Raw genomic sequence first — 17602 nt, 5'->3', positions numbered from 1 at the left:
GAAAAATCATTGTACAAAGAGGTCAGCAAACAAGTCACAGCAAACCCTTTGCAACCATGGCATGAAGTCAGAGGACAACTTTACAAGACTTTAAAGACTACTTTACAACCAGAAATACAGCATTCAAAATAAAGAATATCTTATTCATTAGTAAACAAATCTGATGACAGAACCTTGCACTTCAGAAAGAAGTTTGATAAGTTGAGAATGAGAGCAAAAGAAACACTCCCATACAGAGATGAGATGGTAAGATATCGGCTACCAAAATAAACAATCCTCAGGCATAAACAATCATTAAGGCAGCAATAAAAAAAAAACCAATTATTGGAAATAGCTAGATTTTGAGTATAAGTTTTGTCCCAAAGTCTCAAAAAACTAGAGGAGTTGTGTCTAAATTATTTTGAAAAGAAATAACCTTCATAAAATAAATAAAACATAACTTTTCCTTGTGTGTGCATAATTATCTTAACTTGGTTCATTTAAACACAGGTCAAATAAAGCTACCTGAAGCAACACTTAAGTACACTGAAAGAGCTGCAGCATAGCCAGTTGCAAGTCTCTTTGCCACTAAGTTCTTAAAGCTGTGCAACTTTTCAAGGATGATGATCACTGCATGGCCCCAAATAATTACACAGAACAAAGTGTTACTGCAGATGTCAAGGAGCTACTCCAGCCTCTGGCATATGTGCTACAGTCTTACAGTATCAGCAGAACAGGATACCAGTTAAAAACAGAACCCCATCATTGCCAGTCCAAAAAGACTTAACTGTAGCTAAAGCACGGAGCTGCCATTTAAATCTTGTTTTCAACTGCTTGTTCTCAACTGGATCACTCAAATTACAATGTAAAAAATTAGCAATTCACTGCATTATTGCAAACCTCCACAGTAAAGATCAGAAAAACAGGAAGCCCTACCTGGTTCTGAATCCCAGCCATCTAGAGGCAGTTTTGCCATTACAAGAAGCAACTCTTATGTTTTGTTATCCAAGAAAGTGCAGTAGACTAAAAAAATTCTATCTCTACCAGACAGAGCATTCTTTTTAACCTAGATTTCCTAGCTTTTAAATCTACAAAAATTTCCAGCTAGATGAATCCAAGACACATATTGCAGCTATCATTCATTTCTAGTAGTTCTGGTATATGGTCCTCACGTCACATCTGGCATGCAGCTGTATATACACAAGCTTACCTCACACCTGAAGAAAAGGAATGAGTTAGGTACCTTAAAGGAAACACTTCAAGGGAAAGATGTTACAAAAACTGGGGCTAATTCTTCACATCTGCTTCTTACCTACTTGACCAATCATGTGATACCAAGATACTGTAAGTATCACTTTAATATAGAATTGCATCCCTAACCTCACAGCAGCACTGAAAATCCCATCAGTTTTCAGGAGCTGGCATTAACTGATTTTTTCCTCATAAAACTCTGTTTAAGGAAGTACACTTTGCTAGATTAACAAGTCTTTAGATTCTCATAGTGACATTCCATATAGACTGCTATACCATATGAAAGGACTGGTTTTGAATGCTTTCCAGCAGCATAATACACATTGTAACAACTGTCATGTTTATCTTTTTACTGCGCAGGAGAAGAATGTCAAAATTTTGCATGCAATTCTCTTACACAAACATAACAGTAACCTCATGTTTTCAAGTCCTGAGCATAGTAACTATTCTTTAAATTCATTCCTCCCCCCTCCCCCGCGTTGGACATGAGGTGGCTCTTTGAGAGTTTTACTGCTTTGGGGGGTTATATCAAGGTTAATGATACATTAGAGAACAGTGAAAGTTACATAGCAACCTGCCACCAGCAAAAGCAAGTGCCACCGAAAGTCGATCATAGTCAGTTTCTGCAATTCTGCAGATACAGATTACGTTCGAAATGGACAGTAGTAGGAAATGCAGTGTATACCCAGCTGTCACTCAGAAAACATGAACAAAAAATAGAGCAAACACTGAAATAGTAGAGCAGATTCTTTCTCCCAAAGGCTACTTTGCCTTAATCCCTCCTATATACTGCCTTCCATGCTACATGCAAGTAAGCAAGGGCTACACTACCCTACTAATTTGCGGAAGGAGAAAATTTATGCAAATAACTTTGCTAAGGATGGAATTGCCCCCAAGCCTCACAGTAAAGGAAGCCAGTAATATTCACAAACTGAGTGGATACTAGCATCCTTATTCACAATTTAAAGCTGGATTGAGCAAAGCATTTCAACTTAAACCAACTTCTTACAAGGCAGTGCACAATGCAAACATTTTTCTGGTCTTGTTTCAGCCATAAATGCATGTTCTTGCATATGCTATAAAGATTCTGAAGATTTGGTGCTCGTCTTGCTGGCCAGCCACATTCAGAAACCTGCAATGAGAGAAAGCAGAGGTGAGAAATGAGATTAAGTAATCACATACATTTGCACAGCATAAGCTGTGTATATGAGGCAATTTTACACTTTAATGCCACCTTCAGGTAGTAATTATGCAAGATGCTCAAGAAAAGTAGTCTCACCACTTTATAGTGTGAAGTGCAATAAAACTCCAGTCATGTCTGCAGTCCGCTGCACTAGAAGTAACAACTCAGATTACTACCTGAAATTTTCTTAGAGCAAGGAATAAAGTAAAACAGCTTTCAACTTATTTGTGCACATATTCTTAAGCAAAAAACAAACAAACAAACAAACAGGAAGACTTGGTTTGCTTTTACATTTGTCCTTTACTCAAAGAGCCTCTTCAATTAAGTAATATTCCTTCTGCAATAAGTGCTACAAAACACTACTGAATAATCAGCTTCACTGCTGAGAGTCTATATTCTTAAAATCAGCTGTCCAGTAAGAATGCAGTATATGAAACCTGATCCTTGAGCACATGCAACGCCAAAAGATTAGATGTGACCAAGGAAACAACTTATAAAGCAAGCTTTTTCTATTTCTTTTTAGCCGGGACCACAATTGCTGAATGTGGAAGACCAAATTTTGCTATCAGCAACATGTTTTCTTACCCAGATAAAAAAGTTCAAGGGTTACTCTGAGATTAATTACCTGCATCATCTGAGTATCACAAAAAATTCTCAGTGAGATTGTTTTTGTGCAAAGCTCAGGAAAAAAGGCTGAAAGAAACGGTCTGGCATACAAAAGTCTCCTACAGCTGTTCACTGTATTCTAGTATTTTAATTAAAAAAGAGGACAGTTTCAGAAAGCATCACTTGAGAGATTTAAATTGTACATTCTTTTGTTAGTGCAAGCTTATGCAAAGTCACCAGTGAACGAATAAAAGCTAAGGCAAGCAGTCCTTTATATTCCTGTTAACCACAGGATTCAATGTGGGCTTCAGTACACCTCAAATACTAGAATAGCAGTGAAAGAATCATATTGCAGCATTATACCTACAAGCTAGAAAACAATCTACAAAAGCAGGTGTATTCAAAAAAGCAAGAACTGACTTTTTTCTGATTTACGGTTTACTTTCTGCCCAAACACTAGTTTTGTTACAAGATGTATACCATACAACATTACCTTCTTTTCCTTTGGCTATGTTTTAAGCTCAAAATGTTCTGATCATCAGCAGAATGATGGAAAATGCACAATCTGAGCAACCTATTCCAAGTAGGACTCAAAACTAGCAGAGAAGAATTCAAAACTACCATTAACTTTAACCAAGGTTACAGAAATTTGTAAAAGTTTCATCCAGGTAGTATACAGCAAGCAAGAAAGGATATATAATTTCATAAACACCTACTATGCAAAGTGTCAGAATTAAGAATTTCAGAAGCTGTTCTCCTCTGATCAAGTTTAAGGCTTGCCATAATCATCTTTTGCAGGCACTAAAGAAAAACTAAGCTTCCTTAGCTTCCTCCATGGCTGCTCTCACCTATCACTGAATAATGAAGTTAAGTCAGTCAGTATTGCTCACTGTGCATCTAGATTTCAAAGATAGACTGGGGAAGTTTCCTTAATATATTTAAAGAGTTTGTTTTCCAAAGTAGAATAGCTGCCTTTTTTTGCTTTTAAACAGAAGACAATGTTTTGCAGAAACATTCTAAATACTCCCAGTCAATAAAGTGGGCAGGAATCTACAATGTTTTGACAAGTTATGATCTGCTATTACTTCCCAGCAAAACAAAGATCAGACAACAAAATGAATGTCAAAAAGATAAATGTAGACCAGAAGATTTCCAGATTACTGGTAGATCTAGCTGTGCTCATTGGTACATTAGCTTGTACCATTCACAGTACCAACACATGAGGAACATCAGTGTATAGGGACCACAGACTTGCATAAGCAAAAAACCATCCCCAGAGTAAACAGTTTCCCAGTGACAGAATTTATCATTCCATAAGCAGAGATTGATAGCTTTGTGGGATGAGGAATAAATCAGTTCACTATGTCAGCCTCAGTGGACTTTTCAGCAATCTAGTGCTCAAAAGCATTGCTGAAGATTTTTGTTTTGAGGTACCTGCTCCAAATTATCATGCAGAAGGTTTCCTGTGTGATTAAGCTTTGCCTTCCATGTTGAACAGCCTCTGCCTGAACCTCATACTGAAACAGATAAATTGCTTCCACCCAAAGAGGCAGTAATTGTTTTTTCAGGTGTGACAATACTTTGTCTTTAACTGATTAGTCTTTAATCAGTTAAGTTTGGATTGAAAGTCAAACACAATATAGGTTATTCTTTGACCTTATGTTTATACTTACTCTTTTGTCATCTTTTTGATTATGCAGCCTACTTTAACATATTTCACAATAAAAAACTGAAGGTATAACCAAGACATTGTGTTGAAAGACCTTTTACAGAAATACACAAAAACTATACACACCCTATTATGGAATCTTGAAGGCCTGTATGTTCTTGGAGAGAGATTGTACACAGCATAGTGGCCAGGATGTTTAGAGTCCAGACATAACCGCACATCTTCTATGTTATTTTTGATGGCAGATTCTACACCTTCAGCTGGAAAGGACATCACTGAAGACAGAACAACAAACATCAGATGAAGTATTTACTTTTTTCATATATTAAGAACAATCAGAAATTATTCTTAAGACAGACACAGCTATCATACCAGCAATTCTGGAAGTGATGTATGATATATCCAAGTCTCCTTTTGCATAACTGAAACAGAACACATTGGAGTTAATACTATGAAATAGAACCATTCAAGCCATAAGTCTAAAACTCACCACCATGAATAAAGTTTCATTTCTTCCAGCTGAGGCTTGTTACCTCATGCTTCAGACTAGAGTTTTCAGACTGGATGTTGTATTTGAACAGTTACTCATTTATATTGGTTGCAACAAAACCATTTCTGGCAATTTTGTACAGATGCCTTCAATGTTTAACTCATTCCTCTAGACCCTGCTCTTACTGATAAAGGTTCATTGTAGGTATCAGTTTGAAAGCCTAATGAGGATGCATTAATATCTTTAATAGAGGACATCATAATTCTTAGAACAAAGATCATTTGTTAAAACATTACATTTTAAATTATGTAACTCTGGCAAGTTACTCTCTGGCCTAGATGGCCATGCTGCCCAATTTCTGGATTCCATATGAATAGAGAGAACCTGAATCTCTTTCCTCATTTAAATCTTTCCTCCAAAAATTCACTTCCAAAACTCCTATAGTAAGCAAGGCCTTACTCATTACTTATCTCTTTCTCAGATAGTTATGCACAGTCTTAAAGAGCAGCCTTTTTGAAAAATAATCTACCAGTGATTTTTTTTAATTTAGCTCCATTCCCTTCATCTCTCCTTAATCACCCACATTATGCCAACAATTTACTATTTTAAGACCACTATTATTTTTTTGTTTCTAGGTTATCTGCTGTGTAGCAGGACAAAAAAGCTCAAGAAAAAGACTGAAGAGCCTCCAGTGCTGGCCAACATCCCTGAGTATAATCAATAGGTCTGCACTTCTGACTGGCAAACTAAGAACAAACCTCACCTACAGAATTTGATTTAGACATCCCTAACTTATTTAAGTCAGTAGCATATCTCCAGAATATCAAAATATCACCACAACACTGTGATGCAAGTTTAAGGAATGCAGAGGCACTATCAAAGCAATATTTTCATATTGCTGCCAAGTTTCAAGACACTGCTTGAAAGAGCAGACCTAGTACACTGCACTCAAATTCTGAAACATCAAGAGAACATTATGCTTTGATTCTTTACTGCTTGCTAGTAAACATGAAGGAGGCTGGGGAGATTCATAAAAGATTACTGAATTTACAAGGATTAGGAAGACAATTTTAGGTAAGGCAAGAACAACTGTTCTGAAAGCACATTAAACAGTATTTATGCAAAATGCCATAATCACTGTCCTAACAACGATAATGACCCAAGGTCTTGAGACAAATGGAAATCACCACAAGGAATTTTGAGAGTTTCACTAAACAAAGCACTAAAAAATTCAGCCTTCAAAAATCTTGCGTAAGGAGGTAGACAAAATGGCCAAGTAAACTCTACTTCAAAATTCTTTGCACCTTTGGAAGGACATAACTTCATCATGTAGCTCAAGTGGTAACACTGTTGCAACTGAACTAATTAAAGTAGGAATTTACATTCACAGATAATCATTTCTTATTAAAATTAGCGATGAACATAGTCCTTTATATGACTGAGAAGTGTCAAATGTTATTTGTTGCTTACACCCACCAGCTTCAAGCAAGAAACCATGCAGATCATTCTAATGATATCAACTTTTTTGATATCAAGATAAAGAACCACCTAATACGATAGCCTGAGAACAAAGAACCATTATCTCTTCAATGCTGTAACACTGAGGTTAAGCGGCAACTTGAAGCCTGTTAAACTGAAAAAGCTTCAGAATGTTTGTGCTGCCTTAATTAAAATGTAGCTGCTAAACTGCAAAATCAACATAAGCACTCTATGACATGTGACCTTCCTTGAACTTCATTCTGAAGATTTCAGAGCTTCAGTAGTAAGACTTGAACATAACGTACTCTGTTTTTAGTGGAGTGTTTCACATCAAACTGGTAACTGAGATTGCTTTAAATGGCAGGAAGGTGAAAAAAATGCATATTCTTCACACTGGTAAGCATTGCTACACATTTCAAGATACAACCCTGTAAATAAGTGTCAGGAATAAGGTCTTTCATGTTATTAACAGCAGAAATTTCATTTACATAGCAATGTTGCTGGGAGGTGGTAAGAGTAGATCATACAAACAAATCAAGAGATTGCATGGAGCACTTCTGGCTTGTGATCTATATGGAAAACTCAGTGTGCTTTTTAAGGCTCTAATTAAGCTAAACAGGAAAGTACTTTGACAGCAATATTTAGCCACTTTTCTGATGATACCAGGCTACTTCAAGGCTTTTTAGTGAGAAGTCTAATGGGAAATGTAGCAAACAAAATATGAATTCTCATTTTGCAGAATAAATGCCTAAATAAAATCAGAAATTTTAATTAGATGTTAAAAACTTTTCACTGTGTACATGGTTGGCATTATTAATCTTGTCAGAGAACAGCTGCATTTAAAAGCCCATAACTAATATTAAACAAAAAGATCATTCCAGCAAATTAAGTTTAAAACAATTAAATTAAAATTAACAATTAAATTCACAAAATAAACTAGTTAGCATGCAGCACAAAATTCTGCAACAGTGCCTAGTTACCTTATATTAATAACAGCTGAAGACGGGAAAGAATAAAGAATGACAGACTGACCAGCACAGCTACAATGTGAGCACCACAAACCATTATCTTCAGTTAAAAATAATGCTCTAACACTAAGCAGTCTTCCTCCAGACATCTCTATGCTCATAAGAGTAGAAAAACACCACCATTTTTGCAGTTTATTTTTTAAAAAGCCAGGATGAAATGCAGCACCGAAGTTCACATCAATCTGTTCCCACTTGGGTTTGCTTCACAGAACTGAATTCATCATTCAACTACCTAGTACAACACAAAGGTCCATGAAATAAAACATTAATGCAGCAAACCAGAAACAAAATTACCTTAGAAACAAAGAAAGCTAGCAATAAAAGGCACCTGATTGTTCCCTAGATTACTAGATTATAATCTTTTCAGTGAAAGAGAATGTTCTGACAAAGCAAAACAAGAGTGAGCATAAGTTCAGCATGCTGCTTTCAATACCAGTGAAGACCAGATACTTAAAACATTTATGTATGTTTTTTGGCAGGGCATCTGTAACCTGTGTGGATGCAGACCTCAATAAGCATAAAAGCTGGTCAAGGGCACAGCAGCATCACAAGCAAGAGGTGGATGAGCTGAACAGAGGTATGTTGAGGCCACATGGCTGCAGACTGAGTTATCAGGCACACACGGGTACATCTGCTGGAACAAAGTTCCCTTTGATGCAGACGCTGCTCTGCTGTATTCAGGCCCCTTCACAGAGCAACGTGCATCTGCTCTTAAGTGCGTGTACACCCCAGTACTTTCTTTTAGGTCAGTTTGTATCAACAGAGGGCTGAACCTCTGTTGGTCTGTGTTGTCTCTCATGTAGCTATAAACTGATTCTGCCTGACCTGAATCTGCAAGCGACTGCAACACCTGCAAGTGAGGTGGCCTGGGGGACAATGAAGATGGCCTTCATTCACTCTTCTGTTCCTAGTAGCCTGTGACATGTGTTTTAGTTTTCTGACTTTATCACTTATTAGGATAAATAAGAGATCAAAATTTGAATTAAGGTAAAGGCAGCTATGGGAGAGAAGAAAAAATCAACTTTTTTGTAGCAACTACTGAACAGTAACTCTTCCACTGCAGTTTGGATTCAGTGAAAAAGAAGTCTGTCTGCAGAAAAAGGAAATAACTCCACAATTCAGAAAAGCAATGGTAAGTAGGAAGGAGAGAGCCTACCTAATGAGATGACAGACTCCAACACGAGGAATGCTTAAGTGTGGTGAGGAAAATGCACGACAAGGAAGAGACATTTTAGTTTTTCCAGAATGTCTGCTTCTCATGTTTGTTGAAGAGTTTTGAAAAGGCAGTCAAGGATGCAAAAGTAGAAGAGGTATTCCCATGTCCCTGATGGTACCAGCTGTAGCCACAACACAAGTTTGTAAAGGCAGAGAATGACCATGATATAAACAGATACGTCCTACAGTAGATGCAAAAAGAGAATTAACACTTCAGCTCAGTTAAAGCATAAATAGTTTAAGAATGCACAAGCCCAGTGGTGGGACTCTCAGCAGCATAGTGAATGTTAAATGCTAAGAACGTTAAATGCTAAAGAACCTGAGACTACCTTAGGTTCTGCATAACATTAAGTATTGTTCACGTTAATTCATGTTTTGCCATTTCAGTGACCTGTTAAATACAGTTAAGATTAAAAATATTCGTAAGACTTATCAAGGAATGGAAATTACAGAACTAAGGGCTACTAAAGAATATCGGCAAATTACAAGTGGAAGGAGTTTCTCTTTCAGCATTGATTAAATACCAAAAGAAAATAAGTACTGAAGTAACTGGTTCTCACCAACATAATTACGTACTCACTAAATTCCCTCCTCTTCTTTCACTCCCCAACCCAATGGCCAAATTCACTTAGGTAACACAAGAAAACAAAGTTGTATGAAGATAGGGAGTCCTCTACAAAACCAAGATTTGTTTGTGTTAGTGCAGAGCTTAAACAAAAATCTGACAGTCTCACATGCTCTGTCAACAGCGGTGATGCGCATAAGTCACCTAAATATAAACCCTTATTCAATCAGCCCAGTCCAAAACATCTGTGAGAGACTGATCCCCTCATGATGAACCTTGGGACTTTACACTGTCTGACAATCCTCTGTCAATTCACCACAGCCCGTGGAAGTGCTGCATCCCCCATTAGCTGGAGAAGGTCTGTGGCTCATTGATCTAATTTGGATATTACAATACTCCCACCCATTAAGAGCTACAAATCAAAACCACATCAAACAGTTACATTCACAAGCTACTCAATTCTAGTAAAAATCCACATGTGATGTTCTGTAATTAATACAAATAACATGTAAAAGTAGTAAGCTTTTCTTTGACTAATACTTAGTATGTTCCACAAGACATGCACTAAAATGTCTCCAACAGCAGTCGCATCCCTGACAGAGGCTCAAACACTACCACAAAGTAAGGAGTCATGCCAGAAAAGGCTTGAAGCAGTTTGGAGAATTCTAACAGTTCCTTATGTCCCATGCAAATTTAAAGCATATACAATCCTGCCATGGGGCTCTGTGTAGGACTCAAGGGCCTCAAGTTCCATCTCAATCATACTTTCCAAGTTCTGTCAAAAAAGGGATTCTAACTAACACGCCAAGCGTATTGTTCAGTCACAGAACACTAACTAGGAACTCAGAAGTAGCATCGTAACTCTAAGAATAAGAGAGATGCAAGACTTATTTGGGGCAGTCACCATAATCTAAACAAACAATTGTAAAGATCATGGGAACTGAACAGCATCTTTTCGGACAGTAAGAACTCACTGTCCTAGACTTCAGAAGCTGCCAGATGAGCTCTGCAGATGCAGTTGGATGTACAGTTATTGTTTTATTCCTTGCACACTACATTTAGAATGGAACCAAAGGAAATCACACAAAGCAAAAAGCCAGACACCTAGCAGGGAGGAGAAATTTAGAATAAGGTGCAGGCACAGCATAAGCCATTCCATATTAAAAAGTCAATTTTAGACAGTCCTAATTGACCACTAGAAAAGGGGAAAATGGCACAAGATGAAACTCAAACAAGTAATTAAACTTCCAGTGGCCTTTAAGGAAGAAGCCGCTTGCAAGAGCAGGAAAGGAAAACTTCTTCAAACATAACTGATTGATGGAGGCATAACAATTCATAAAGTCAAGTGGAGACAAGAACCCAAGAAAGTGAAGTGCAGGAGTGCTTCAGAAGCACATAGTGTACAATCAAAATATAGTACAAGTAAGATCTAATACAGGAACACAGGCATGGGAAAGTAGGGCTCATAACTTTGTCAAAGGTAGAGAAGAATTTAAGTGTTATCTGTCACAAAGGAAGAAAAGTAATCTCTGCTGCAAGACTTAAATCTAAGCAAAACTGGCAGAATTTAAGACAAGGAATTAAGTACCTTCAAGTTTATAAATAGCAGAGCTGTCAAAGGCAAGGAATCTGCAGAATATTTCCATGTTTTACCACACAGGAAATTTCGTTTAACAAGATAGAACAAAAGGAACAGAAGTAAGACTGAAGTGGAGGGGAGAGGAAGATCAGTTCCACAGAAGGTAACAGGTACAAGGAGGTAAAGAACAGAGGCCTGCAAGACAGCACATGCCAAAGAAATAAAAGGGAGCAGTCACTTAGAAGTTGTAGCTCATCATGTTACTTCATACATGGAACTCCTACAGTTCTGCTAAGCTGCTAACAAGTTACCACTTTCAGCATGCAACAGTTCATTTCCCTTGCACACCTCCCTGTCTTCTCTTGTGTCAGTGTGGTTTCCCTGGGGTGAAAAGTTTGATTCTAGTGTGTCAAAAGCTATAGAAAGCTTAAGGACAAACCAAAGCTGCATAGCTTTTGTGACCTTTAAAAAATAGAGAACCTGGCCTAAGCCACACATAGAAAGTTTAAACAGACTAAATGTAAGAGCAAACAGCTAAAAATGCAGTTGAAGGGTCTACAGAGGTGCAAGATCTACAGATCTAACTTATCTGATCATTACAAAGATTTTAGAGCAGCATTACACAGAAATTACACTCAGTGACAGAAAAACATTTTGCAAGCAATACAATTCACAAGCCATAGCACAGTATTCCAATTAAAGGGCCATAAACCCTACAGTGAAGGACACAATATTCCTTAGGAGGCTCTTGTTCAGTCATGGTATTCAGCAGTGACTTACCTGCTCTTCCTATAATTAAGAAAAACCTTTTACACTTTTTGATTATAAGTTTAAAAAGTATGAATCATACAGATTGATCAATATTGACCACAGAGGTACTAGAAACATTTTGAATGGGACTGAAAATCTGATTAGAAAGAAATAATCACAGACTAGGTATCCCAGAACACATACATAGAAACAGGAGAATATTCTTCCACGTAATGCAGGGCAAAGGAGACAAACAGTGCAGATCCTCTCACTTTGCCTTGAGGGCATAGAATTCCACCTGAAAACTAAACTGGACAGACGAGTCCATACACTATTTCCCTGCAGTTTTTCTTCTCACCTCCATTCCCTTTCACTGCTCCATCTTTTTTTCTTCTTTTCTTATTCACGGAGGCCCTATCTACTAATGCAATTTATTCATTCTGAACCATGATAGTCCTAGTCCATACCTCTCCACCCTGCTCCAGCTCCCACCTGCTCATCTCTCCCAAGCTTTCAGTATCCAGAATACAGCAGGTAAAGTAGTACTTAAGGACAGGCTTTTGCCCCCAACAATCTCATTTCCAGTAAATGATTGCTAAAGTAACTTTTGTATTACTATCATTCTTAAAATCTCAGGGCTAGCTACCAACTATTAGAGCTCATACTTGGAAAAGTATGCTAAATTTGATAATTTCTGGAATAAGCTCCTGACCCTTCATTTAGAACTCTCACCAGCACAATTTTAATTTTTTATTTTTTTTTTTTTACTCACTTGGCCACAGACTGGATAACTTTAGAAGATGTATCCTTAATATTAGTGAAAAATCGCTCTGTTCCACCCCTCAGAATATCAAAGAACCCTCCATAAGTCTGGTCACATTCCGCAACGGTCAGGCCTAGAGTAGTTGAATAAAAATAATTGTACTTTAAATTGTATCCTGGAATGGACTCCACACCAAAGCAAGTTGCCTACAAAGCTGGAAATGAATGCACATAGAGGCTACACCTTGCTGTTCTGAAAGTAAAGCATTTATTTCAAATTGCCAGTACAGCAAAATACTGTCTTTTTTTAGTATCAGTCTCTTAAGGTGCAGCTTATCGTTAGCATATCTACTTAAGCACCCCCAGTAGAGACATTTTAATATAGGGCTTCAAAAGCAGCTGGCATAATTAAGTTACTTTAAGCACAACATCCCAGCTAGCACAGCATCCCAGCACAACATCCCTATTAATATGATTGTATACAACAAACAGTACTCATTCTTGCACAAAACAGATGGCCAGCCTTTTGATTATAATCCTATTAGGAAGCTGGATTCTTCCACAGAAATTGATATACAGACAGCATTACTCTAATAAATATTACCCAATTTTAAAAGTTTCCCTGGAACATTAATATCCTTTGTCTCATTACTTATGCTGAATTGCTAATATCAAGCAAGAAATATCGAGCTGGAAAGAAAACTGAACAGTATGAAATATTCCCTTGATATCTTCTACATTAATTGAAATGTTCCATATTCACATATGATAAGTGACAAGATGGGTGCAGAAATTGCCTTTTAATAAGAAATTGGATGCAAATAAACCTATCAAGTTTCTCATTTTCTTTACTATATTAAGTGCAAGTATTTTCAACTGAATGAACTCTGGAATATCCATTTTTACAGAATGGGTATGTCGGCTTTTAATTGTGTCATTTTTGAGATGTGTTTTGGTTGACTCAATTTAGTACTGCTAGTCCAGCTACTGTTTTTCCTCAGATGGAACCACAACTCCTTCTCCTCACCATTAATGTCCTATGGTGCAACCTTCTCCTGAAGTCCTCCCTGCACAATCCTCCCATAATTAGCTGGCCTCAAGGCAGTGCCAGCTATGGCTATTTCTGAAAGTACTGAGTTTAGGCTAAACTGAACTTAGGCTGCTGTTTTTCCCCTTTGAGGCTGTCAGCCACTAGTCTTTTGGAAGTGACAAAACTAAATAGCTTTAGACTATGGTCACTGTCAGAGGTGCTTCAACTATCACAGAAGCTCAGAAGTCTTTTCAGGGGGAAGAAAGGAAAAATACTATTTCTTCCTCATACAGGCTTTTCATAGGCCAAAATAAATACATGTCAGGTGAGTGACTCCTTAGCATTAATGAACTAGTGTGATCCATAGTCAAAATCCCTGCAATTGCATCTGCATTTCTTTGGTGTCTAATGGTGGAGGTAGTCCAACAACAAGCACGTTTTAGCATAAAGTTATACCAAAAGACACAAAATGGCTGCTATCTTTTGAAGTTGTAACATATCTGATGTCTTTGCTTTCCCAGAACAACTGCCTGACAACTGTCACTTTCTTACACCAAATAGCCAATATTGTGCACAAACTCAGGGTATGTACTGATTTCAGTAACTTCTGCCACAATGTAACAAGTTTTCAGTTAAAATACAGCACTTTTCTCAGAAGACTTTTAACAGTTTAAATTTAAACTCCTCTTAAACTCTGCTTTTTACACAAGACCCTTTCAAATATCATTGCCTCATTGAACCGGAAAGTTTGGGGTTTAAAATAAGCTACTTTTTATTGATTTGTCATAACCTGAAGAGTACTTTCTCTAAAGCTCTTGTTCTTAAGAACATTATTGCTTCTTGTATCCACCACTTTCATCAAGTTTTAGTTTACTTATTTCAACTCTCCCACTTCTAGAGATCAATAGTGCATTTTAGTTTCAACTATTTTACACAGGAAACCAAATTTTATCTTGCCCAGCAATGAACTTGAGAAATTCACATTTGCATGTCTCAACATACAACCAAACCTTGCGAAACATAAAACAAGGTTAGAAACAGTGATATAAATGCAAAATAGCTAGTACTTGTGCAAAATGTCTAAAACCCCCAAATGTTGTGGGGTTTTTTTTTCCACATATAAGATATGCAATTGGTTTTACACTAGTATGATGTCTCTTTCTGCACTTACCTGCATTGTACATATTGTTGAGCTGTCCTGCAGGCTTGGAGCTCTGTGAAATAGAGGTCACAGATGTCCGAGGCTGAGTATTGTTTCCATAGCCTCCATTTTGTTCCAGGAGCTGAGGAGATAATACTCACTATGAGTATTTTCTTGCCAATTTAGCCAACTTGTCATGCTTTGTAAATTACTTTTACTTGGTGAGAACAGGCAAGCTGAACCTCAGGAGAAAGCCAGGAAGTTAAGATACACTAATTGATTCATTTGCTGTTTTGTGTAAATTAAGCATCGAACAGAAGACACTAAGTGGGTTTCAAGTCAGTGCAGGCAGAGTCTTCGTATACTAGATTTTTCTGTGCAAGTCAATTATGATTAAATGCAGCATGTCATACAGAGCACTTCTGTACTAAAGAATGACCCAAGACTATGAGAAGTTTTTCAACAAGCAGAACTGAACTAGTTTCCTTTAATGTCATGCAAGCTCTGTGCTTTAAAAGGTGTACTTTCAAAGATCAAGTGATACAGATCAATTCAATTGAATTTTGAAACAAGTCAGTGTGAAATTTTCAAAAGACTAAGGCACAGGGTACCTCTCCGGACATCTGTTACTAAACTCACACACACTGTATAAAAGAGGAGAGAAAGGAGACCTTAACCAATAAATAATACTCCTTATGAGACATATTTACCTCTGTGATGGGGGATTTAGGATTCACATTCCTAGCTGCTGCAATCTCCTGCAGTTGATTCACAAGTTCAGTGATTGACAATCTCTCCTCTGGGTTCACCTTCAAAGTGGAGCCTAAAAAAAGAGATTCAGACAATGTAACAGAAACCCTTCGGAGCTTCTCTCCCAGCAGAGATTAATAATTTCTTCACTGTGCTCCAGTGCAATAAGCAATCAAACACATGAACAGAGCGGAGCAACTACAAATATCATTGTCATAACAGGTACCCACGAAAAAACACCACTTAGGATTAAGAATACTTCAAGGAATATATTTGAGGATCAGTTAATGAATAACCTCAGAAGTAACTTTATATCTAATACTGTTGGAGTTACAGGCATTTTTCCGGCACTGTAATTGAAGCTTCCAGTGATCTATCTGAAATTTAAAGAAAACAACTTCTAAAGCAGATTCAGAGAAACCAGACTGATACACTAGTTGCTCCTGTGGACTAATTCAAATCCTAAACAAGGCAGGCAACAGCACTAAAAACCCAAAAGTTTCATTTAAAATCTCCAAGTTTTTTGATAGAAGATTAAAATTTTTCATAAAACAAGAAGTCGTTGCAGTTAACCTTTTTCACCATCACATGTCAACAGCATTTAACTGCCAGTAATACAACACTGTCAATAATAAGATGTATCCATAAAGACACCAAATTAAGTAATACTGTAAACTTACGAATGAGATCATGAAACACAGAATAGCGGGTGTCATTTTGTGGCATGACATATTTCCCATTGACTATGCGAAGTTTAGCTCCATCTTCAAATGGATGTTGCCTAAAGCACAGCAAGTACAGGATACAGCCCAGAGCCTACACAGAGAAAAAGACAGAAATATTTCACAGAATCATGGAATCATTTAGGCTGGAAAAAACCCTTAAGATCACCGAGTCCAACTATTAACCTAGCACTGCCAAGTCCACCACTAAACCATGTCCTTAAGCACCACATCTACATGTCTTTTAAAGACATTCGGAGATGGTGACTCAAAACACTTCGCTGGGCAGCCTAGTCTAATACTTGATAACCCTTTCAGTGAAGGCATTTTTCCTAATATCCATTCTAAACCTTCCCTGGCACAACTTGAGGTCATTTCCTCTCGTCCTATCACTTCCTACTTGGAAAAAGAGACCAGCACCCACCTCGCTACAACCTCCTTTCAGGTAGTTGTAGAGAGTGATAAGGTCTCCCCTCAGCCTCCTTTACTCCAGAATAGGCAACCCCAGTTCCTTCAACCGCTCCTCCTAAGACTTGTTCTCCAGAGCCTCCACCAGTTTCATTGTCCTTCTTTGGACACACTCCAGCACCTCAATGTCTTTCTTGTAGTGAGGGGCCCAAAACTGAACACAGGACTCAAGCTGCAGCCTCACCAGTACAGGGGAACAATCACCTCCCTGCTCCTGCTGGCCACACTATTTCTGATACAGGCCAGGATGCCGTTGGCCTTCTTGGCTACCTGGGCACGCTGCCAGCTCATATTCAGCCAGCTGTCGACCAACACCCCCAGGTCTTTCTCTGCCAGGCAGCTTTCCAGCCACTCTTCCCCAAGCCTGTAGCGCTGCATGGGGTTGTTGTGACCCAGGTGCAGGACGTGGCACTTGGCCTTATAGAACCTCATACAATTGGCCTCAGCCCATCAATCCAGCCCATCCAGATCCCTCTGCAGAGCCTTCCTACCCTCATGCAGATCAACCCTCCCTCCCAACTTGGTGTCACCTGCAAACTTACTGAGGGCACTCTCCTCATCCAGATTGTTGATAAAGATATTAAACAGAACTGGCCCCAGTACTGAGCCCTGGGGAACACCACTTGTGACCAGCTGCCAACTGGATTTAACTCCATTCACCACAACTCTTTGGGCCCAGCCATCCAAGCATTTTTTTACCCAAACAGTATACAGATGTCATGGTGGTGTCACAGCAGGCCAAACATTGGCAGTGTCAGTTGGTGACAGCACCAGCTGTCAGATGAGCAGCCAGATGAGCAAGGACAGTGAGGGCAGGGCACAGAGGCTGGGGCTTCCCATGGTGATGGAGAGTGGCTGCTTTGTGCTACAGCTGGATGTCCAGACAGGGAAACAACCGGACCACAGCACACTCCCATCCTCTTCCTCCCTCCTCT

The 17602-nt window shown here is 38.3% G+C and overlaps 1 protein-coding gene across 5 annotated transcripts in view; it reads right to left on the bottom strand.

The window, feature by feature from the left end:
- Positions 1-17602, bottom strand: part of GAK (cyclin G associated kinase) — a 70195-nt gene that overhangs the window by 30911 nt on the left and 21682 nt on the right. For all 5 annotated transcript variants that reach the window (XR_012649037.1, XM_075020917.1, XM_075020920.1 and 2 more), the window contains 7 exons: positions 16158-16293; positions 15438-15550; positions 14758-14869; positions 12567-12690; positions 5061-5110; positions 4815-4963; positions 2240-2362 (listed from right to left, as the gene is read on the bottom strand). Coding sequence is in view for 4 of the 5 variants with exons in the window: in XM_075020917.1 (XP_074877018.1) it covers positions 2240-2362; positions 4815-4963; positions 5061-5110; positions 12567-12690; positions 14758-14869; positions 15438-15550; positions 16158-16293 (807 nt within the window). In the remaining variant the exon portion in view is untranslated. The remainder of the gene's footprint in view (positions 1-2239; positions 2363-4814; positions 4964-5060; positions 5111-12566; positions 12691-14757; positions 14870-15437; positions 15551-16157; positions 16294-17602) is intronic.

Source organism: Buteo buteo, chromosome Z, assembly GCF_964188355.1.
Source record: "Buteo buteo chromosome Z, bButBut1.hap1.1, whole genome shotgun sequence".
Lineage (NCBI taxonomy): Eukaryota > Metazoa > Chordata > Aves > Accipitriformes > Accipitridae > Buteo > Buteo buteo.
Note: the sequence above shows the minus strand (reverse complement) of the source record. Positions and strands in the feature narration are given on the sequence as shown.